This window comes from Amia ocellicauda, chromosome 6, assembly GCF_036373705.1.
Source record: "Amia ocellicauda isolate fAmiCal2 chromosome 6, fAmiCal2.hap1, whole genome shotgun sequence".
NCBI lineage: Eukaryota > Metazoa > Chordata > Actinopteri > Amiiformes > Amiidae > Amia > Amia ocellicauda.
In genome coordinates, this window is record NC_089855.1 from 30,519,334 (window position 1) to 30,543,314 (window position 23,981).

Sequence of the window (23,981 nt, forward strand, 5' to 3'; positions counted from 1 at the left end):
GCACTAGCCTAGCAGTTTTTATCCCTCACCTTTCGCAAGTTAACTAAATCAAATGTTGACTCCAGCAGAATATTGCAACAAAAAGGTGCATTGACTTACCTACCCGACCAGAACATCCACCCTGCCTGTCCTCCAGTGTGCGTTGGACTGGTTTAAATTCTCTGCCACTGCGCCACCAGATTAGGCAGCACAAGGTTTCACTACCTCCCCTCTCAGAAAAGCCATCACTTAATGGCTGAAAAATCCTCTAGATCAGATGACGGATTAGAGAGTAAAAGCAGTTGTCCCAGATCACAGCTAACCTGCCAGTCCCACAAGGATATGGCCTACATCAGACGGATTAGCCCCCCCACTTCCACAATCTCCTTTATTTTTATCCAGTACCATTTGAAAGTCTGCCAGAAAAACAGGCAGGTCACCAGTCACAAAGGAGACCAAAGAGGAAGCCAAGCTTGTGTATTTAAACAGATACTGGACAATTATGAACCAAAATCAGAATTGTAAAATTGGAGCAGAGGATGGGGGCAACTTAATTCAAAAGCCAAAAGGGGGGGGAAGAAAAAAAAAAAAAAAAAAGGTTTTCAGTAATGAAAATTAGATCCATGTATTGGTAAAATTTAAAAAGATGTCCACTTTGCAGATTGACCTAGATTTTTGAAAAATAAAACTCCTGAATCCTTTAAATGGTGGTTAACCACAACTTTCCTTAAACCACCCACAATCAATTTGGAGGTTTAATTACATATACTCAATTACAGGAGTTGCTTCTTACATGAAAAAGCAAATGGCATAAGTGAAAGCCTTCCTGGATCACCTTATTACAAACTGGGGAAGGTATACTAACAGACCCTAAATGATTAATGTTTTCCTTGATGATGGGAGGGGCTGGGGTCTCAATTGGTGAGGATTGAGTCCACAGCAAACCAGTACAGTAGTTGCCATGGAAAAGGGTGTAGACAAAGCCAATGAACTTTAGAAGCAGCAACTGAATTGTTACATACATTGTCATTAAGTGTAGTCTAAAACTAGGTGCATTGTAAACTGTTCAAGTGATATTTCCTGGCAAACCTACATTTTCAGTTGAACCTTCAATTGATTAAAAACTCCTATAGGCACCATTATAAAAAAAAGTATTTAAAGAGTGCCTTTACACATTGGATGTATACTTTACTGTGGCCAGGCTAGAGAAATGGGTGATACAACCTTCGTATAACAAAAGATGGATAAGAAAGCATGCATGATTTGTAAATAAGTATGAAGAATTGTGCATTTCAAACTTTTTATTTTCGATAAAATCATACAATAAACGCACAGCTGAGTCTTCTCATGCAGTGCATAGCTTCTAAACTAGTACATAAAGCAAATACTAAATCTATGGAACTCAGGTGCTCAACTTCAAACATTTAGCAAGTTAGAAAGCTTTTTCCACCGAGCATCCCCTACCCCCCACTCCCATGAGCTCTGTCCTGCTGCTACCCTTGGTAAGACTTATTGCTGCATCTGAGACTTGCTAAATGTTCAAGAAAAACACCCGAGACTCCAAATATGCAAATGCAACAATAGAGAATAACCACATGTTTTAAGATTGCCATGTGCCAGACGTTCACTGAAAACAAAAAAAAAAAAAACAAAAAAAAAACGCAAACACACGATTGGAGAACCTGGACACTTTGAACTGATACATTTAGGAAATGTGTTTCTATTATTTTGATAACTTTTATCCAAACCTTGGCATGTTTTTCAAATTTTGATTGCCAATTTGTACTTCTATAGAAACGTTTGGCCATGAGGCCAGTAACAGGTGTGGATTTTGACCGAGTCCAATATGACTTTAACATTAAAAAGCTCACACTACCCCGAAATATATAAATTTCACGCATACGGGTGACATTCAACATTCAAGTGCCAGTGTTTTTGTACTGTCTTTTGGTCAAGTTTCTTGAAACTTTCAAAGAATCACTTTTAGGCTTATAAAAATAAATATTTCTCAAAAAATGCTTAATAAATTACACAAAACTAGCAGCAAAAAAGTAGAATCTAGAAATCTGTGTGCAAATAGCTAAATTCCCAACTGCTAATCCCCCTGGTCCCAAATAAATCCTGTTTAAGTATCAAGCCCCTTCCCCTTTGTAAACAAGCTGCGTTTCACAATCTCCACACAATATTTGGAAGCTTAAGGACACGCACACAAGACATTTATATAAAACTCTAGATGTGCAATAAAATAATTTGTAAAACTTGATGGGCACGACATACAAGGGCCTAAACCTAACTTAAATAGCACCATTCATCTTAAGTTACCTCAATACTGTCAGTGCATCCGCTTCAATCATTATAATTTTTTTCAAGGCACAACACACTTGAGAATAAATCTATTGCACTTAAGTTAAATGCCATTTCCTCAACTCCCCCCAAGCCTTCTTAAAAGAAAAGCTAATGCTGGCTCCCTGGCCAATGATTTTAAATACACATCAAGGCAGATTAACTCCAAAGGAGTTTACAGCATTAATGTACCATCAGGAGGGAAAAGAAACCCAGTCTTTGGCCAGATATAGTGGAATACACAGCCAGTTTTATGCAATGGAAACCTATGCAACTCAAACGGTGGTGCACCAAACTGCACTGAATGCCACTGGCAACACCTTGTGCAGTTCTTAGTACATTTCTGACCTCTGCAATCCCTAACACAGCTTTCGTTGTTAAAGGAGCAATGTCTATAGTAAGCCGAGGATGTCTTTCGGAATTTAACGCAGCTTGAAAAGAGAATGTATATACTTTTGTAATAAAATAAAGCCTGCTGCAGAATTCGTTTGTTTTATCCCCTTGACCAAAAAACACCAACACTAGCATGCGTATAAGACCGAGTCAGCCTTGTCTTTCCTGCAGGGCTGCTTCGGTGTTGTGGTCCTTATATAGCCATTCAACTTCAGTTTCAATATGGCAGGCATTTGTCATTTTAAGATCAACCATATGTAAAGTTTAGAAACATTTAATTAAAAAACTATCAAGTTTCTCAATTGCCCCTTAAAAATGTTTCAAGAAAAAAAAAAAAAAAAAAAACCAAAACAAAACACCGCCCCGCTTAATGGCTAGCTTGTGGTACTTAACTAGCTGCCTTAACACTGTCAAGTCAATTGCAATAAGTGGAGAAGTTCCAGCATGTGTTTTGTCTAAAAACCAGTGCATTAAACACCAAGTTTACTTTATATGAATCTTAAGATCACACCTGGAATGGCTTTTCGAAGACTACCATATCCCTAATAGGTACCTATCCAGGATAGAGTGAGCAAAAAATCAGAACTCTTCAAATACATTGTTTGCCACACAAGGAATCACCTTTACTCAAACGCTTCTGTGATGGTTTAACAAGCAGTTTGTGCTCAAGCCTGTATACAAATACAGGCTACCAGATAACCTGATGTCCCTGTGACAATTTGAAGTTCAAATGGAACCATGACTCACTCAAGTCATATCCCAGTATTTGCCAAGGTTTGATTTAGTACAAGCTTTTTATGCCTTACAAAAACAATTGAGATCTTGGCTACATTCAGCCAGTATGACATTAAAAAATAAAAATTCCTGTCTAAAGTTAAAGGCACAGTACATTAACAAACAAATGATCCTCAGTTTACAAAGAAATAAATGAAGTGCAGTTGAAAACTAGAGTCCAAGATTCTAGGCATTATGTCAGCAGCCATGTTTGTCTCCATCTAAGGTGTGATGCTCTGGGTCTCTTGCAGGCCATCTTCAATTTGCTTTAAGCTCCCTTTAAGAATGTTTTCAGAGAATCACAGCTGGTAATGTACTGCGAGTTCTTGAAGCTACACAAGGTATAGTCTGGCTAAGTTACATGTGGTTTCCATTCAGCTAGTTTGGCATGGTGACATCCACTGCGTTTGGGTCTTTAGTTTCCCCACCAGTCAACTTGGGAGTAATTTCCTCCATAACCATCACTGCTGTAGAAGTTTCCAAAGCCACCTGAGAGAGAGAGAGAGAGAGAGAGAGAGAGAGAGAACAATTAAAGTCTGTGGAGAGGGAAGTAAACAATGTGCGAGCAATGGATCTGAACATCACAAGGATTCAATTATAGATTCAAGGCTACAGGTGATATAATAGGAAGGCAGCCGATACATCTGGTTGCAAATTTAAAATTTCTTTGAATGGAGGTCTAACTCACATTTGCAAAGTCCAAGTCAAAACTTAAGACAATGAAATGGGCAAGAACACTCTCCTCCCAGCCAAAAGAGAAGTAGAGAAAACCAACACTTACCACCACCACCACCAAATCCTCGGTTTCCTCCATGGCCACCAGCGCTGCGACCGCCACGGCTGCCAAAGCTGCTGCTGCTGCCACTGTTGGTCTGACGGTAATCCCTGGCACCAAACCCTCCGGAGAACCTATTGGGAAAGGGAAGAGAAACCACCATTACAGATCAGATTTTCCTTCAGTTTTGAAAAGCTTTCACCACAAGCCATAATAGTTGGACATTGCATGGGAATTGGCAGGTCACCAAACGTGTACTTAACAAAAGGACAGAGGGGATTGGCCATGTGGTTTTACCTCTTGGAACGGCCACGGGTGGTCGTCTTGTGCTGCTGTTCATAGGCTAGGTTCTCCAGCCAAGATGGAACCTCCTGTTTGGCTTCAACCAAAATGTCAAGGAGGTCCTTGGTTATGTTGCTGTTTTTCTCATTGAAGAATGATGTAGCCAGACCTTGAATGGAACAGGAAAAAATAAAAATAATGGTTGGAAATAAAATTATGCATTTTGCTTAGTCATCTGACATGGAATTTAGGGTTCAGTAGTTCACCAAGTAGTGCACACCACTGAGAGTGTTCCAGTCCTGAGATTCATCTTTCAGAATTGGACTGACCTCACCCCCCCCCCCCCCCCCCACACCAAGGGGCCTATAAAACTGTAGGGGACTCACCAAGGTTTCCGACACGGCCAGTACGACCAATACGGTGGACATACTCCTCAATATCGCTTGGCAGGTCAAAGTTGATGACATGTTTCACATTGGAGATGTCCAATCCACGAGCAGCCACCTGCAAGACTGAAAGTTAGCTTTCTGATCTAGAGGAGGAGAGGGAAGTAGAGAGGGAGACCAACTAAATTCACTTACAGCTGTGGCAACCAAGATGGGGCAGCGGCCTGAGCGGAACTGATGAAGCGCCTCCTCTCGGTCTCTCTGTGAGCGGTCTCCATGGATGCTGGTGCAGGCATACCCTTCACGGTACAGGAAGTCCTCCAGGGCATCCGCACCCTTCTTGGTTTCCACAAACACCAGGGTCAAAGAATCTTTGCCTACAAACAGAGGGGCTCAGTGATGAGTGTGTGGTTTCTCCTTCACACATTGAACAGAACAGCCTCACATGCCCAGGTGGGAGAAGCAGGAGGTGGGGTGGAGGGGTTCAGAAGCAACATTTCACCAACCTCAATAAGCTTAGATTTTATAGGAATTGCACAAGTGCGTATTGAGACCTGAGAATTATAAAAAAAAAACTGGGAGCTAGATGTACAATAAGTAAACAAAAGGCCGTTTTGCATTAACTGACAACCATTAAGTAAAATTTGTACATTGTGCAAAATGGTCCATACCAAACTATAAAAACTTGGCACATCTTCAGACAAAAGTCAATAAGACTCAAGTTTAAACTTGTCCTCCCCAAGAACCAAGGAACATCTACTTTACTATTGTTAGTGGGGTTCAATGTTTGTCACAGGGTAAATTTAATTTTCTTTAATGGCTATCACAGCAAAAACTTGGGTATAAAGAGGTTGGTGGTGGGTGAGGATTGAGGAAGACAGGCAGTTCATATCCACATGAAGTGACTTGTCCCATAGGAAGAAAGTGCATGTGAAAAAGTCCCACTTACTTTCAACAGCAAAATAGTACAGTGAGGATTTAACTATACACCAAAAAATGGAAAATACAAGAACACCCCGATATGGTGGATCGGCGATTGACAATACTGAATTTGTAATTTAGCAAAGTGGCAAAAAGCCACTGTAAGTTTACACTGTAGTTGATATCTGAAGAAGTCACTTCACAGGCAAGTTGAAACTAAAATGACTAAGACAGTAACGCTGAGTCAATTTATTCATGCATGTTTTGATAACCTTACATTTAATTACAGTAGAAAACACAGATCTATTAACAATGAATAAAGGCAGTGTTTGGATAAGTTTCTACATGGTGTATGTGGAGGTGGACACAGGGCAGGAATTCTAAAATCTGTAGCAATTTTGGAGCCGCATTCTTGAATAGAGGACTCAAACTGCAACACGTTACTGTCCAACTAATCAAAAGCAATGAAGAGTGCAGTATGTCAAACACTTTACTAAAATAATGGAATAAGCTCCAAAAACAAAAAAATGAAATGAGACAGGCATTCTACTACCACTTCATAATTACAACAGATTTCCTACTCACCAGGTTTTTCGGAGCTTTCACTTGCGTTTTCCTGAACCTCACTCGGAATTACTTTGAATAAAACCAAATCTCGCGATAAACTTTAAGCATTCAGAACTAAACAGTCAATTACATGCATTTAATAGACCTAGAACTAGCAGGATGTCTTAACACTGTGCCTATTAAACTTTAAGAGGGAGGGGGAAGAAGGGGACAGAAGCCATTAAAGTAGTAACTCCAGAGGATAAATCTGTGCCTGTGTTTGTATGCGGTCACGCTCTTTGCTGGACAAAGACTATTCTTGCAAATTCCACTTTTAGGACACTGGGGAGGGAGGCATTTGTAAACTATAGGAAAAACAAAAACTTATTTCCGTAACAAACATTGAACCACAGTCAGTATATGGATATATCCTAGTTAGTGGCAACGCTCAAATCTACCTTATATTTAAGCACATCTAAAAGATTACATAACACTGCAAGGTCCACAAGTTATAGTATTGTTGGGTTTCCATTATTTTCAGATATACAAAGTGTATTTACCTGTAGCATTAAGGAGATCAAGCAGGAAGGACCGTTTGTCGCTTTCCTCTACCCAAACCACCTTTTGGGTGATGTTTTCAGATGTGGAGCCAACACGACCAACAGCCAAGAAGATGTACTCCTCCAGGAAGTCACGGGCAAGGATCTGAAAAGACAATTAAAATTTTAGTTTGTTTTTCTTGAAAGAATTGCTTAAAAACCACAGGTATTAGAATAAAAAAAAAAAAAAAAAAAAGTTACCTGGATTTCCTTAGGGAAGGTAGCACTGAACATCATGGTATGACGCAGTCCTTTTGGAGGCATGGTGTCCTGCTCCACAATACGGCGAATCTGAGGCTCAAACCCCATGTCAAGCATTCTGTCAGCCTCATCCAACACCAAGTAGCTAAAAGGACAAGTTCAAAAATTAGTTTGATGGGAATTGTGCAATTTCCCCAAACACTCCATAAATGTTACATTAGTAAGCAGTTTAATTTGGAAGCATGTACCAAGTTCACTCACTTGCAGTAATCCAGGCCAATCTTTCCTCTCTCCATCATGTCCACAAGACGTCCAGGTGTTGCAACCAGCAGATGACATCCTCGCTCCAGTTCCCGAATCTGCTGCCCAATGTCCGCCCCACCATACACCACACAAGGTCGCACTTTGGAGCGGTATGCAAACTAACAAAATGGCTTGTAAGCAAACAAATCTCCATACATTCAAAAACTTGTGTGTGTGTGTGTGTGGGGGGGGGGGGCAGGGGGAGAACAACAAACTTACCTTTCTGGCTTCATCATAGATTTGTAATGCCAACTCTCTAGTGGGAGCCAAAATCAAAGCAATTGGATACTGTTTGCGGCGTCCATATTTTCCATTTTCCTGAAGAGGAAAACCATTAAACCCATTATGAACAGTTTTGATAGACAAGCAATTAATGATTGAAAACTGAAAACTAAGATCTACTGGATACATGAGGGCAATTAACATGCAATTCTGAATCTATACAGACTGAGTGGACAGAACTAAAAATCAGAACAAATGCAGCAAAAGGCATTTCTCAAATGTCAGTAATGGGACAATGTTCCAGGATATTTTTAGTAGGAGGTTAGTCTTGAACATGAATGACCTCTTTATTTAATACTATGGTTTATACTAACCAAGTCATCTAGAAGACTTGCATTTACAGTTATGAAAATTCTAAATCTCAGCATCTAATTCAACAGCAAGAAATCAGAACTGGGAACCAAAGATCATGCATTAAGAAAATGTTCAGTTGTAATTTCAAGTTGTACCCCAAATGGTTAATACTATGGCTTTAAATTACAAACCATCAATTGGAATATGAACAACCAACTATACTAATACTGCTTAAATCACTAACTCGCAATGCATGTGGTACAGCCACTAAAATTGGGATACTGGTACAGCAGACTAATGCAAATTACTACCTGGCCGCTGGACTTGGCAGCTTGGAGTGCTTCTCCTGGGCCTTCTGTGTAAATCTGACTCAGCACTGGTAGCAGGAACGCTGCGGTTTTCCCAGAGCCTGAAAAACATTGTTAGAAGTGCGTATTACATACTGAGCAAGCAGAGCACACTTTGCAAACCTCAGACAAATAACCAAGCCACATAAAATGTTAAGGAAAAAATTCAGTATTAGCCCAAATGTAAAGGGGGCAGGTCTGTGAGTATCATGGCAACAATGCATGTACTAATTGTTAAATCACTTTTTGAAAATGTATGCAAATCTTTCCAGGTCTAGGATTAACAATTTAGTCACTGCAATGAGTGACATTTGTAACAAGACAGCATGTCAGATTACTTTGGTAATCAGCTCAGTTTTATTTTCAGAGCAATTTACATAACTAGTACACAGTTTAGTACAGTCTAGTACTAAGGAGCCAATTTACTTCATATTAATTGCTGCAGGGAGGCACTTCCATAAAGGCACCTCAAAGGTTTACCTAAAAAAGTAGGGATGTTAATATGCCAAAATCAATTAACTTTATAAAAACGTACCTGTCTGAGCACAAGCCATTAGGTCTCTCTTTGACTTGATGATTGGAATAGCATATTTCTGGACTGGAGTAGGGCGAGTGTAACGGCTAAGGTTGATATTGCCCATGATGATTTCTCCCATTTCAAGGTCACAGAACTGGGGAGGGGTGGGGGGAAAGATTGCCTTTAATACCATTTCAAAACTGTGCTCCACATTTCCAAGAGATTTCAAAATTGGCAGTAGAACTTACACTTTCAATATGTGGAGGGCATTCATTACCAGTGGCATCAACAGGAATGTCATCGTATTTCTCAAAGTTTATCCCTGTGTTGCTTCCAGAGAAGAGTTCACTGAAAAACAGAACCATAAGCACAAGCTTACATCTAGAATGTTACTTATTAGAAGGCAGCAATTATGGAAAATACATCACCACTCACTGCTCAAGTCGTTCATTTGGGGATGTTGGCTTAGACCAGTCCTCTTCATCACGGGCCGCATCCTCTACCCATCGGCTGTTTCCACCACCTTCCCTGGATCCAAATCCACCTCGATCAAATCTAATGCGATAGCAGTTTTCATTAGGTTATACATTCCCTATAGCTCTATTGAAGGATTTTTTTTTTTTAAATGTGATATCAAGGAACCAAGACCAGTCAGTCAAGTTTACATGGAAAATACAGTTTATAGAATCAAGCACCAAGTCTTAAACACAGATACATTTCTCACCTTCCTCTTGACCCAGATCCACGGTCATTGAAGAAGGATGATTTGCCTCTATCAGTACGCCCTCCAAAGCTAGTGTAGGGGTCTTTGGAAGCATTCCATCCACTACTGTCCTTATCGTAACCAAAGCCTTGAGAAACATTTCAATATAATACATTAGGACTTTAACTACAATCTAGTAGACATGCATTCGGAATTAGGACTGCAAAACAGATGAACATTTTTGGGACGAGTTTTAGAAATGTGGTTTCTCATTTGTACATTTTGATCATAGTATCTGGATTTAACATTTTATCATGATTGGAAGGGGAAATAAGGCAACAGGTGGTAAAGATGTGCTCTGTGAGGGTTTGAAACATTGTAACGGAGTGCAGTGCCATATTGGTTTAAAAAAAATTAGAAGTGGACTGGTTAACTTTAGAGATAAATACAAAATGAGTTGGGGAATTTGATTAAAACCTATGCATTGCCTCAAACAAATGTAATCCAAACAATTAGAAAGGGATAACCCAAGGGTAGCTTTAAAATCCTTCAGGCCCCAGAACAATTTGAATGCATGAAATGCATGATCTTAAGGTTTCTAAAACGCGAATGTGGAATGGCTTGTTATAGCAGAAATGTCAAGTAGTGTCCAACAATGCGTCAGACAAAAGTGACAGGTTTAACCCTTTTCCAGGCTACTAGCAGAAGCCATAAAATTGGCTTCCCACCTGAGTTCTGCATTGGCTGCGACTGGTTAAAAGAGCCACCACTTCTGTTTCCACGGAACCCGCCACGCCCGCCTCGGTCACCTCGGTCACCTCGGGTGGCTCCTCTTCCTCCATAGTTGCCACGGTCTCCATTCATGCGATTATCCCTGCCATCGTGATATCCGTTGACAAAACCATTGCTGCGTCCATTGTCCCAACCAGGAGAATCTTTATGCAGAAGAAAAATAGATTAGCGAGTGGCCTGCAAGTATGCAACAGCTGCAACTACCACTTTGCAAAAGATTGAAAAATCCTATAGGTTGTGGATAGATGCCTCAATCAGCCAAACGCATGAAAGCCTGAGTGTCAAATGCTAGTTTTTGCCAATTAAGACCTTTTCTGCCAGGTTACAGAGAAATCAATTGGTAATGGACATGAGTGAATCATTAACTGAAGTTACCCTCAAAGTCAGCAAGTTATTGCAAGCAAAGACCCAAGAAACCTCAAAGAAAAAAAAGCCATCTAAAATCAGTGGCAATCAGATTAATACATGCATGAGTAATACCATAATGTAAAACACTGACTTGTGGGGAAGAGCCAATATTTCTATAAACATCTGCAAATTGTATTACAGCCACATAACATAGAACATATTCACAAGTTTCACACAAGATAAAAGCTTAAGGAGAGATCTTGACAAAGCCCGGCTAAGCCATTATTCCCTAGTGAGATCATACAACCAAGGCATGAGTATCAGGTTTCCATCTCGCTGTAAAATCCATTCAGAGAAAAAAAAATACACGATTAAAATGCATCCTTCAACTTTCCTCTATTCAGGATGCCAACATGAGCAATTGTCAGCTTTTATTCACTATACATTTCCAAAAGTGTATTTCCCCTCATTCTTTATTGCACTGGTTTACAGCTGGGATGAACCACCTAGGCACCAGAGCCATAGTGCATATTGCATTACCTGCAAAAACTCAGAGAAACTTACTAGTCAAGCAAGTAACTGCCCCCGATGAAATCAATCAGTGCTCAGCAAGTATGTAAAGCACTGAGCATCTCCCAGACCAGGGTTGCAGGTACTTGTTGTGAGGTTAACCAATGTGGGAAGATTTTAAATCAAGGGTATTAGGCAATCAAATTACATCCTGCAACTAGCCCTCCAAATTGAAGACATTAGCTAGACAATGAAAAACCATGCTACTATCTTCAGTAACATTACCACAACGATCAGCCCAGCTGAGCACACTGGTTGTGTCATCATTCCCATCTGTGGTGACACTGCTATCAGTAAGGGCAGGAGAGGCTGGAAGTAACAAATAAGGTAACTAACCCAAGTCTGCACCAGGGTCTAGCCAGTCAGTCAATTTAAAAAAAAAAAAAAAAAAAAAAAGGCTCGAGTGTTATTCCACAGAACTGCTTTATGTAAAATATTTAGCAGCATGAAGCTTTAAGTAATTCTCTACCATTTTTTTTTTTTTTTTTTTTTTTTTAAAGCTTGCTCAAGTCTGATTTCACCAATTAAGGTTTTGAAGTGCAAGGTTTAAAACCGTTTGAAATTCAACACTTGATCCCAAAGAGCCACACCATTCTGCATTCTTCCCAAGTGTTAAATTACTGTACGTTTACAAAGCCATGCATTAAGAGGCACTCAAATCAACAGAGCACGAGAATAAATATGCATTATATGTTATAATTGCGCGCAAACACCATCAGGAGCCAAATTAGAACTGCTTCTGAATGAGCCCATAAAGCCGACTAAATAGCATTGTGTACATCACTACACAACTGACCATTAACATTCACAAAGTTCTTACAAGAGCTCCAAGAGAGTGACGTGTGTGGGGTACAACAGAACTAGAGCATTAAGGCTTCATGGGGCATGCCTATATTTCACAGCCTCTATGAAGACATGGAGATTAGTACAATTAGTTATGTCCCCCTGCAAAAACCACACTGTAAATGGGAGGTGTCACCCTGTACATCCACATTGCAAAAAATTCAGACTGCAATGCAACTTGTTTGGAATAAACCAAGCTCAAGTTGCTACAAGGCCAGAAACACCACTCGCAGGCTAACTTCATTAGTTTACATTATACCAAATCTGTTCTAACACCGATGTGGGATACTTCAATGAAGGGAAGTTAGGCAGCTGCAGAAACAAATTAAGAAAACCATCCGATAATGAATACTGCATGTTTTCTAAGATCTGCTGCCTTAAACTCTTCACAAACAGCCAATTAGTGTGAAGGCAATGGGATTAATAGTAATGTAAATCAACTACCCAGATCAGGCAGTTTTATAGTTTTACTTTTAAACTCTGATCAGATGTGCAACAATAAGCTAAAGGAGTTAATTTACATTTAACCAATTAAACCACCATTACAACCATAATTTTACAACTCAAATTAGAAACACCACCAATTCAAAGCTGCTTACAATGAGTACCTTGGAAGGTAGAAATAAAATCCTTTACAGCTCAAGTTAAAATACTTCCTAACTCAGACTTTAGACGTGCACCACATTTTTTTTTGTATTGATCCCAGCCCTAATGTCACAGTTCAGTGGACACGGAAAGAGGCAATTCTAAAACTTCCCATCAAAAGCAGAGAATAGTTCAAAATGAGGGATCAAAATCCTGCTCCCTTTCCTTTTGATCTGACTGTAGAGAGCAGTGAGTGCAGTTTGATTTAAACGCTGTACAATTAAGGAGACTAAGGCTGCAACCAATATAAAAAGCCAAAAATCACAAGTTCACTTTGGCTTTTAATTGCTAATTGTGCTAGAGAGTTGGATTCAAAGTACAAGCAGCGATCAGAGTAAGCAAGAGCAGGGACACTTAACACCTAGCAGGAGTTTTTACACAGCAGATTTTTTGCGAGTCAAACTCAGACATCTGTCCAGGCTAAAATTATTTCATCTTTAGTTCAATTACATGGCACAGCATGCGAAATCTAGCTTCCCTATTCAGTGCATTAGAAACGTGCTGTCTGGAAGGTGCAGCTTTGACAACCAATTAACCAAAATTCATGGATTGATCATTGACCACACAATCAATGGTGCATTCAATATTTGACACTATATTCATGTGCAGGGACTTGCAAATGAGTCATCCATGATCTCAGGAAAAGATTAAAATTGCTGCAATACGGTCAGGTAACATGCAGTCACATCCAGGTATACCACTTCTGTCTGGCCAGCCACCACCGTAGACTTGAAAAAAGGAACACTCCTGGGGAGGATATCTTGGGTAACCTGAGCAAAAGGTACAACGCCCTTCATCAAAACTACATCAACAATGTAGAAGTACGTCTTCCAATAATTACCAGTCCTAGTCATCCCATCCACTTGCATGCTTAGATTTAAGGTTGTGGTTACATTCCTGGTGCAAGATTTGAGGGTACTGTTTAGGAGAAACTTAGGAAATTTTAACTTTAAAAATAAAGCAGATAATGCAAAAGCATGTACTATAGCGAAGTGTCTATACTACTGAAGGAGGAACGCACCCAACCCATATATTAAAATCCACACTGCCGTGCAGAGTGCATTAGGAAACCGATTTGAGCCCAGGATTCACAAAAAGCAAGACTGCAGGGGAAGAGAAAAGAAAAAAAAAAAAAAAAAAAAAAAAAAAAGACAGTCAAGAACTTGACGGCAAACCTCCATCTCCTCATTAAGATGGAACATAGTAAGCTCTTCAAAGCATCTCCACGGTCATGGAGGTTCTGGAAACAGCCATGGGAAAAGAGCTAGGAGGGTGAAAAGCAAGCTTCCGATTCTACAGCAGATCAATGACCCTTCACTTGCAGTAGTAGCAAACATCCAAACTGGCAATTTTCACACTCAGCCAACAGACATCCTAGATTCAAATTGCAGATGTTTAAGTGTCAAACTCCATCCCCAAATAATATGAATACATTTACCTTAACCGATTATTAGTGTACACACAATTGATGAGCTGGCTGCAAAACTAGGCTATTTATAAAAGTAGAAACTTCATGCATGAAACATGATGCAGAGCTTCCCTGTGCATAAGCTGTCAGAACACTTACAGCTCCTTACTGGTGGTACTGAATAACCGCTGTGTCTACCAGAAGTATAAGCATTTCCTGCTGCAAGAAAATGAAATACAAGGTGGTAAAACCAAGGGGAAAAAAGAAAAGGCAAATACCTCAAGATAAGGGAAATAAATAAATAAGGGGGGGGGGGGGGGGTGATCATTCTTGAATTTACAAGACCAAGGAGGAACAGTCCCAATACATTTGACATGTTTCTCTTGCAAAAAGTGTGCATTATTCCTCTGCATCAAAATACACCTGGATGGTATTTATATGGTTTAAAAAAGAAAAAAGCATATTGGAGATACAAGTATAAACCCTTTACAATTTAAATTGTATGTGTATACTGCATGTTATTTCATACAAGCCAAGAAATGTATTCCACAAAGTGACCCCAAAAAAAGCTGGTGCACAGGGGGAAATTGAATTTGTACTCTGTCCCTATAGTGCATCAGCATCTTGGTGGTTGGCATATGCTGATGGCATCAAAGACTACTTTCACATGTAATTCGGCAACAGTGTAGAAGATTCAGAGTTTGAAGGTGTTGTTTTAGGTTTAACATTACTACCATAAAGGTTGGACTTTAAGGGTTTTAATACTCAGCTACAGGTTTACATACATTTTAAGACTGATTTATTGGTGGGCTTTAGAAGTTGATATGCAGTCATGCTGCCAAACCGTTATAACTCTTGATTAATATTTTAATAGGTCTGTGGTGTCAATAAATCAAATGTAGTATTTTAATTAAAGCCATACAAATAAGTTTAATTGATCCAAAGTATATAAAAACTGTAAATATCAGTCTCAAGTGCCAAGAACAATTTGTCATGAAAGAAGTGAGTCCAAGATTTGATTTAACCAATCATGTCAAGGAGCAGAGATGCTTGTCAGGGGAAAGGCTATAAACTTAGTCCCACTGCATTTGAAATAGAATAATCTTAACTGTCCCCGATTAGATTTTGCTTTTATATAGAGCTTCAATGAGGTGGACAGTTAACAACCCAAGATTGAAACATCCATTATTTTTGCAGGGCCATCCATTTTTTAGGGGGAAATCTCACTGGCCCTAAAGTGATGGAAAGGTGTTTTTTTTTTTTTTAAAACCTCTTTACTCTAGCAATCCAGTCTCTATCTACTTGATGGTAGACTGCTACACCTGCACATACCATATCCCAACACTCAGATACCCAACTAAATTAAGAGCTGGTGATTCTGGTAGCAAGCAGCAAGACAACTTCTTGAACCAAACTGCATCAATACCCATCATAATGAGCAGAAAGCTGGTCCTCCATGAAATGTCCACCACCGTTGAGCTGAAATAACATTGCGAACTATCACATGCAATGTTTTCAGGGTGCTAACTATGCCTCCCAGCATCACCATCCAATCTACAGTAGCTGACCTTCACTTGGGTTTACTGCAGCACAGGCTGCCTGCAAAGCCACTCCTGAAACACATACCTCCCCTAAGGATGAGACATCACACGGACAAAAGCACATGACCAGGGCTGCAACGATTAGTTTACTTATTAGACTAGTAAAATACTTTGACTTCTGTTTCAGCCAGTCATTTAGCTATGTTGCCCTTATCTTAGCCATTTATTCTCATTAATATCCCTTTCACCTAATATCCTTGGCTCATATCCCTAGCTCTGTGCGAGAACTTTCATTACATACAGCAGTAGGTGTAAGTAATGCATCACTTTGTCATCCACCTGTATGCACCTCACTGGAAAAACATCTGAACCTGCACATCTCAGCCATCCACCACATGAAAAAACTCGGGCAAAAGCATTGAAACCGTTGGAGTATTTATAAGAGAAAATATAACTATGGTGCTTTGTGGACAGTGAGAATCAGAATTAGCTTTCCAAAACAGCACATCCAACAAGCTTGAGAAAACTAAACTCCCGGTAAGTTTTTACAGCATTGCTAGTAACAGGGCAACTGTGGTGTGAATTATGAAACTGCACCGATGAAAGTTGTATTTGCTGTGCTTGCCTCCGATGTAAGCTTCTCATGCTAATCTATGCAAAACATCTATCCAAAATTCTACATTGAATTTGACATGCCTATACATGCACGTAATCCTACACCTACAATCTTCAATTCAGTCTTCAATCGTGGCACACATAGATGCAATTTACCACATGTAAAGAATAACTTAAGTGACTTTTGAATACAAGCACACCAGAATTTCCCAGTAAAAATCAATTCACTCTCACTAATGCTTGTGCCACCAGCAGTGGCAGCATTAAACAAATTTAAGCTAGGAAACTCAGGTTTACATGTAAAGGCTACAGCTTAACTTAAAAATTACATGTGGGATATTGCGCATCCGTGCGCTGCAAGACACGTGGATTCTGTGCATGTTTCAGGCATTTCAACATTTATGTAGAATGTTTGTTAGACTTTTGAAATGTAGACTGGGCGCTATGGAGGAAAACAGGACTGAGCATTTAACCACTTCAATACCATGATGTATGCAGACATCAAATGAAAACCCTCCGTTCCACATAGTTTCAGGTCATTCCCAAAGCCAGGGACAGTGATCATGCCATGTTTTGATACAATCTCATGTTGTTTAGAGCCTCCATGTACCTGTGCGCATGTACATAGTCTTCTGTCTATTGCGGCAATCCATTCAACTTTTTCAAGTATATAAATAGTTTTATATTATAGCTAGTTTTATTAGTTGTAGTTTGTCATTTTTAGCAAAAGCTATACAGTGCTGTGACGAGACATTCAGAAAACAGTGCTGAATAGAAGGCAATGAAGCAGCATGTATGGCAACCAGATCCATCACAATGCTGCACAAAGCCCTGTAGCGTTTTACTAGCCATCCTTCCAAGCTGATAGTTTGAGGCAATTACAGTTCAGTTTAATTATAGCATTTCAGTGCATTTTAATTTGCATTTTACTCTATTTTCATACGAGTTCCAGTGTATTACGTATTAGTCTCAGTGTATGGTTTAATTTTAATTACAGAAGTTTATAAAGTATAAAACGCATTTGCATGGTTTTCATTGTTCAAACGCAAGAACCTTGTTCAGTAAAGCGAGGAGTACACGAATATGTAGTACACGGCAACAGGAATAATGAAAAACAATGGTTAATATTTTTGCATTTCATTCATTTACATTTTAAAAGCAATTTCAGGCATTAAATCATTTTGTTGAAGTTGTTAAATGTAATTAAAAAAAATGTTCCTCCTCAGGGCAAGCCCCTGCTGCGATTCCCCCCTCCCCCCGGTAACAGAGCAATGTAGTTACAGAGTTCGGTGAACTCGAGAATAGGATGCCACATTGGCACCAGGACCCCATAAGAATGCATCAATAACTTAGTGATTTGAATAAATCGATCATTTTACATATATTAGAATAAATCATAATTAATAGCTGCAGCCCTACACATGACAAAATCACCAGACCACAGGATAACCTTTATCCACTGGTTTCCCAATCAATCCCAAGGCTATAGACACCATGGGAGTTTTATTGCATGTTTTTTGGTGGATAAAAGCAATTTGTGTTTTGGGTGGCAATGAATCTCATCCTTGATGGAGCCAGGTCAATTATAACACTATCGCAACTGAAGACTAATACACACCATGTAGAACTGACCATCTACTATAATTCATCCTTCTGGTTATAGTTTAACTCATATGGCCAGCCATGCCTTGAACCCAGACTTGATGGTTCCATTTCACATGTACCAAGCAAAGCCTTACTTAAAATTTCAGATACCCATGGCTTCAACCCATGAGACATGCTAGAAATGCAACAGTGGAATAATCAGTCTAAAAGAGCATTGTTAAAAGACACCTGGGACATGCCAAGATTCATCGAACAAGGCTCAATTTTGGCCAATGTATGGAAAATGCTTAATACAAAAGACTGCGTTAAATGTGCAGTGGTCAGTTTTATTTAGTTTTGTAGATTATACCACTAAAGGAAACCATAATGTGATAAGCCCTCCACTGATCAATTATCTTGCTCCATTTTTAAAATTTTTTTTTGTATGCTCATGTTGTACTAGCATGTATACACATGGTAGTATAGCTTTTTCACTATATACGCTTATTTTAAAGAAAAACACTAGTGCTTAACGACTGGCAAAAGAGGCTGCTTACACTTCAGTATGACATTTGTTAGTTCTCTTAAGAACTCCATAATTTATTATACATTACATGTTCCATTTATTTTACCTAGGGCTGTTATAAAACCTTACATTTTATTAAAACCTCAAAATATAGCTCTGGGAAAAATTGAGACTACCGCAAATTTCTTAAATCAGCATCTCTACATGTATGGCAGCCATTCCATTCATACTTTTTATTTGGAATTTTGGAGAAATGTCAGTAGTTTATAGAATAAAACAAATGTTCATTTTAGCCAACCACATACCTATATATAGTAAAACCAGAGAAACTGATAATTTTTAAGTGGTCTCAATTTTTTTCCAGCTGTAGACTAAATACATTAAAGCCCATAACCTGCTTTCATTGATGAATTTTGGATTGTATCATTTAAAATTAGACCAGAAGATTAGTCTCCCTCAGTCAATTAAACATGTACTGCTAACACTATTTTACAATGGTATTTTTGGTGATGCTTAGGATAAGTCCTTATGAAATTGTGCCATTCAAATAGTGCTAAATAGCAACTGTGGACAACTGTAAGCCAGGCAACTGTAATATTGCTTTCTGTCATTTTCATGGTACTACACTGTGTGCATAGTACCAATTAACACAACTCACTGCAAGATTGAATAACTTTCCTGAATTAGACCAGTTATATTTGACCCAAAGATAAGCAGCAATTTGGCAAGAGCTCAAAAACAGAATTAAATCTCTAGCCTTAAGAAATTAATGGCATTATGCTAAATTAATCCAATCTTATACCCATTAGGCACAGCTGAAAGCTTTTGGTTAAAGCAAAGTGGTATAATTTAGGAATCCATGACTTTCAATATTTTCTTCAGATATTTCTGCTGTTAAATTACCCTTCTAAAGCCCTGTTGAGGTATAGGCCTAGATCTGCTCAAACTTGTTCAATGGGGTTTTTTCTGCCAGACCTCCTATATATTAGCAACTTAACTGCCAAACTAGAGACCCATTCTTTAGCACTTACCATTCTTGGATGCCTCTTTGTTCCGTAAATGAGGTGGAATGTAACGTCCTAAAAGCAAAGAAAATCAAAAGTAAGGGGAAATTACACTGCAAATCAAAAAGGGGGAAAACAAATAAAAATGAAGCACTGATCATGATCACATGAAGCAGTCTATCCTGTATGAATGGATGAAATTGAGCTTTAAATTGGAGGCCTGTGACCATGCTGTTAATTCTTTAAAACCCATTTTAAGTTTGAGGTTAAAATTATAAAAAGGTACCTGCTAAAATGCTTGATGGAAATCAAGTTTAGATTTTAGACTAAACCAAAAAAAAAAAAAAAAAAAAATCCAAATGTGGGTACTATGACTTGTAGTAATGTAACGGTACAGTAATTAAAGAAACTAAGTCACTGACTATTTGAAATCGCCATTTGCTAATTTGAACCAAGATAATAAATACTCACTGCCAGCGCCGCCTCCGCCCTGTCCGTCAGCTGCGGAGTTCAAGTCTAGGCCAGCAAGCTGAAAGACAAAATTAAGTCAACACAGACACTAAACACCTAGCACAGGGGGGTGGGAGGACGCCAACATGTTAACTACATTGTGTAGAACCCCCGCCCCCCAAGGAAACAAATTATGCTGATGCAAGCAATATACAGTTTTAAAAAGGCCACATTTTGTAACGATTAAACAGCTGGACGTTAGCTATTATATAGATTTAGAAGTAAACAAAAACGAAGGTGCAAATTTTAAGACCTAAAAATTGCTTGTAAAATTTTGACTAAAAAACAGAAGACAACAGGGGTCGGGATGCCCAGATGTGGGAAACCCCTACTGAACTCTGCTCATATAATAAAAGGCACCTGGTACAGTACACCGTTCACTCATGGGGGAATAAGTCTAAATGTGACGCTCTGGTTCAGCCGTCTCCCTCCAGCTGTTAGCGGAAGATCATTAGCGCAGATTAGGGTCCCGGGTCTGCGCTGCCGGCGGAGACGTGCGCCTCCCCGGGCCGGTCACGTGTTTCCTGATCCAAGGCACCGGCCTGGCCGGCGAAGCCCGCACAGCGCAGCCCAGCCACGGTTCACACGATCACATAACCCTGACCGAGGCGAAATCTCCCGCTGGAGTACAGCACAGCCTCAAAGAAAGCCGGCCCAGCTGATCGGCCAGGTCCCGTGTACAGGCCCCGGTTGCCAGAGTCGGGTTTCAATCTGCTGAGGAGGCAGTTTTATTTTTCACCGTGTGGCGATGTTACGGATACGAAGCCATTTTTATACCCGGTTCAAATCCGTCCCGGGGCATTTCTTACAGCAGACGAAGGACGTGTAAATACCCCGGTCTGAAACGCTAGTCATGTTTAAGCATGGTCTCGCTAGAAACTATAACCAGATGTCTAGATAAAAGTAGTCTTGTGAAAAACAAACCCGTATCCTACAAGACACATACAGCGTGCGTCTCAGACGATGTCGGCTACTAGGCCCAACAACGCAACACAGACACCTCGCCAGCCCCGACCTCGAAATAACACACTGGCACATTTAATGGACCGCAAATGCGCCGCTAAAACACGATCGGTCTTTTCTCTTCCAGTTCCGAAAATGGTAATTACAGGTCTTACATAATGGAAAAAAATACGCACGAACAACGGAAACGGTCACAATACTAACATACAGTTACGATTGATATCGTAAGATAGTATTTAGTCAGTAATAAATCAACTTTAAAAAAAATGGATAAAAAAATCTATTGCGTTGTCGCTTAAAAAAAAAAAAAAAACGAAAACGGGCCTAAATAATATGTATTCTAAATAACACGACAGATTAATTCTAAATTAACACAACGACGAGAATTGGAAGATACAGTCAACGTTTGTCACTTTAGCGTAAAAACTACAGTGAATTTCACCAAAAAAGACAGGAAAAGGCCGAGATGCCGGTAAGAATATAACAAAGCCGCCATTGTGAGGTCGGCTGAACTCCGCATTGAAATACGAAGCTCCGCCATCACCACTACCTCCGCCACCATTTTAACCAGCCAGACCCAAACGCACGGAGCCATGCCGAATAATCCCTACATTACCCCAGTTCTACGTTTCCTCCTAGACTCGTGAATGTCAAAAATAAAGGTTTTTAACTCACCTGCTGGTCTAGGCTGGGTGCATTTTCGACGGCCACATGACTCATAACTAAAGAATAAGGAGGATTGATTTTCGTTGAGAGAGAAAGCCTTTTCTTTTTTCGATATACTTCTCAATGATGGTTTTCTTTCGTCGTTTCGGTTTTCCTCGTTCCTATGTCGATTCTCTTCACGGTCCCAGACTCATGTATTTCGAATTATTAATAGAAGTGTGTATATGTATATACAAATAAAGATAAATATTTAGTTTTCCTTTAATTATACGTACGTCCGTCTCTGTACTCGGCTCGAGCCTTTTTAACCGACACCTTCCACTGGCCTGTGGAATGGAGCAGGCGCAGATACCGCGAGATTTTATTGATGGGCCCAACCCCCTCCGACTCTCGCCGAGAGAACTGTAGGGGGTGGGGCGACTGGAGCCTGTGATATCGCGATGTTTACCAGACACCATTCCGGCCGAAACAAAAAAAAGTGAAGTTGTGGCAAGCAGTAGGCAAAGATGAAAGGATATATTACTTTACTAAAAGTGGGGGTTATATATATATATAAAACAGTGCAATATATGTACTGAGATGTATTTCAATAGTTAGATTTATATTACAAAATATTAAGGGAAAGTGTCATGTATTTTTTGTTAAGATGTAACACACACAATACTTCCAATATATTACCATCATCATTATCATCGGCATTATCATTGTTATTTCAAAACTACAATGTCATGGTATAATGCATGACAGGAGTATTCATAAACTCAAGCTTAATTCTTATTGTTCTCCTTTGCCTTGTATCACAGCATGCAAACACTTTAGTGGTTGTGGGTGAGCTGCCAATTTCTGTCCCTGCAACATATGTCCCACTACTTCAGCGCAATCAGCTTTCAGTTCCTTCAAATAAAAGGCTTTTCCTGCTTTCCTTAGATGCTCTGATAGCATTTCAATGGCATGCAGGACAGTTCATTGTGATGGTCGGTGATTTTGGTATCTTCAGTAGTTGGACTAGGTAATGTGAAGCCACACCCAATTAGATCATATTACGGCTACTAGGTGACGTTTCTTGGTCTTAGTTAGTCTTAGTCTTAGGTCAATTGCATCCTAATTGCATCCTAATTGCACAAAGGTTGCCAGTCCCTGAAGAGATCAAGCCAGACCACATCATGACACACCCACTAGTATTCTCAACAGCAGGTTGTTCATTTGTATGCAGATACAGATACAATTGGGTTTTTGAACAAGTGTTGTCTGACAATATATCAGGCCTGTCTGTATGTGCATTTTGGCATTCTGTGTTTATTTAGTGTGTATTTTCCTGAGAGCAGTGACTATACCTTGGCCTTGCCCATTGATGTCTTGTTTGATTTAGGCTCCTACTGTTTCTAGACTCTGTAGGTCTTAGGTAAGATGTCTGTGGTTGGTTACAGACCTATCATACTACATTGGATTTCTCCTTTCACCGCTATTTTACTTGATGTATCTTTTCATTTTTTATTTTTACATTTAAACATCTTCTCCCAAATCTCCATGTAACTTCAAGGGTAAATGATCAATGTCTTAAAGGCATTGATATTTTGAAAGAGAAAATTTCCTAGCATGGATATACACTCACCTAAAGGATTATTAGGAACACCATACTAATACTGTGTTTGACCCCCTTTCGCCTTCAGAACTGCCTTCTACGTGGCATTGATTCAACAAGATGCTGAAAGCATGCTTTAGAAATGTTGGCCAATATTGATAGGATAGCATCTTGCAGTTGATGGAGATTTGTGGGATGCACATCCAGGGCACGAAGCTCCCGTTCCACCACATCCCAAAGATGCTCTATTGGGTTGAGATCTGGTGACTGTGGGGGCCAGTTTAGTACAGTGAACTCATTGTCATGTTCAAGAAACCAATTTGAAATGATTCGACCTTTGTGACATGGTGCATTATCCTGCTGGAAGTAGCCATCAGAGGATGGGTACATGGTGGTCATAAAGGGATGGACATGGTCAGAAACAATGCTCAGGTAGGCCGTGGCATTTAAACGATGCCCAATTGGCACTAAGGGGCCTAAAGTGTGCCAAGAAAACATCCCCCACACCATTACACCACCACCACCAGCCTGCACAGTGGTAACAAGGCATGATGGATCCATGTTCTCATTCTGTTTACGCCAAATTCTGACTCTACCATCTGAATGTCTCAACAGAAATCGAGACTCATCAGACCAGGCAACATTTTTCCAGTCTTCAACTGTCCAATTTTGGTGAGCTTGTGCAAATTGTAGCCTCTTTTTCCTATTTGTAGTGGAGATGAGTGGTACCCGGTGGGGT

The 23,981-nt window shown here is 39.7% G+C and overlaps 1 protein-coding gene across 9 annotated transcripts; it reads right to left on the reverse strand.

Moving 5' to 3' along the window:
* Positions 1 to 1,262: 1,262 nt before the first annotated feature.
* ddx3xa (DEAD-box helicase 3 X-linked a) lies at positions 1,263 to 21,996 on the reverse strand. 9 transcript variants are annotated; one of them, XM_066706858.1, is made up of 20 exons: positions 21,670 to 21,996; positions 19,993 to 20,050; positions 19,549 to 19,596; positions 14,411 to 14,470; positions 10,464 to 10,580; positions 9,667 to 9,793; positions 9,378 to 9,497; positions 9,191 to 9,290; positions 8,961 to 9,096; positions 8,390 to 8,487; positions 7,722 to 7,820; positions 7,461 to 7,621; positions 7,200 to 7,344; positions 6,960 to 7,104; positions 6,439 to 6,489; positions 5,128 to 5,309; positions 4,933 to 5,050; positions 4,562 to 4,715; positions 4,271 to 4,398; positions 1,263 to 3,978 (listed from the first exon to the last, which is right to left on the reverse strand). In XM_066706858.1, the coding sequence occupies exons 1-20, from the start codon at positions 21,712 to 21,714 to the stop codon at positions 3,905 to 3,907; spliced, it is 2,166 nt and encodes a 721-aa protein (XP_066562955.1). In that variant the 5' UTR covers positions 21,715 to 21,996; the 3' UTR covers positions 1,263 to 3,904. The 9 variants fall into 9 exon arrangements, with proteins under 9 accessions (XP_066562955.1, XP_066562954.1, XP_066562951.1 ...); XM_066706857.1 differs by having other exon boundaries at positions 10,455 to 10,580; XM_066706854.1 differs by having other exon boundaries at positions 10,374 to 10,580.
* Between the last annotated feature and the right edge of the window lie 1,985 nt (positions 21,997 to 23,981).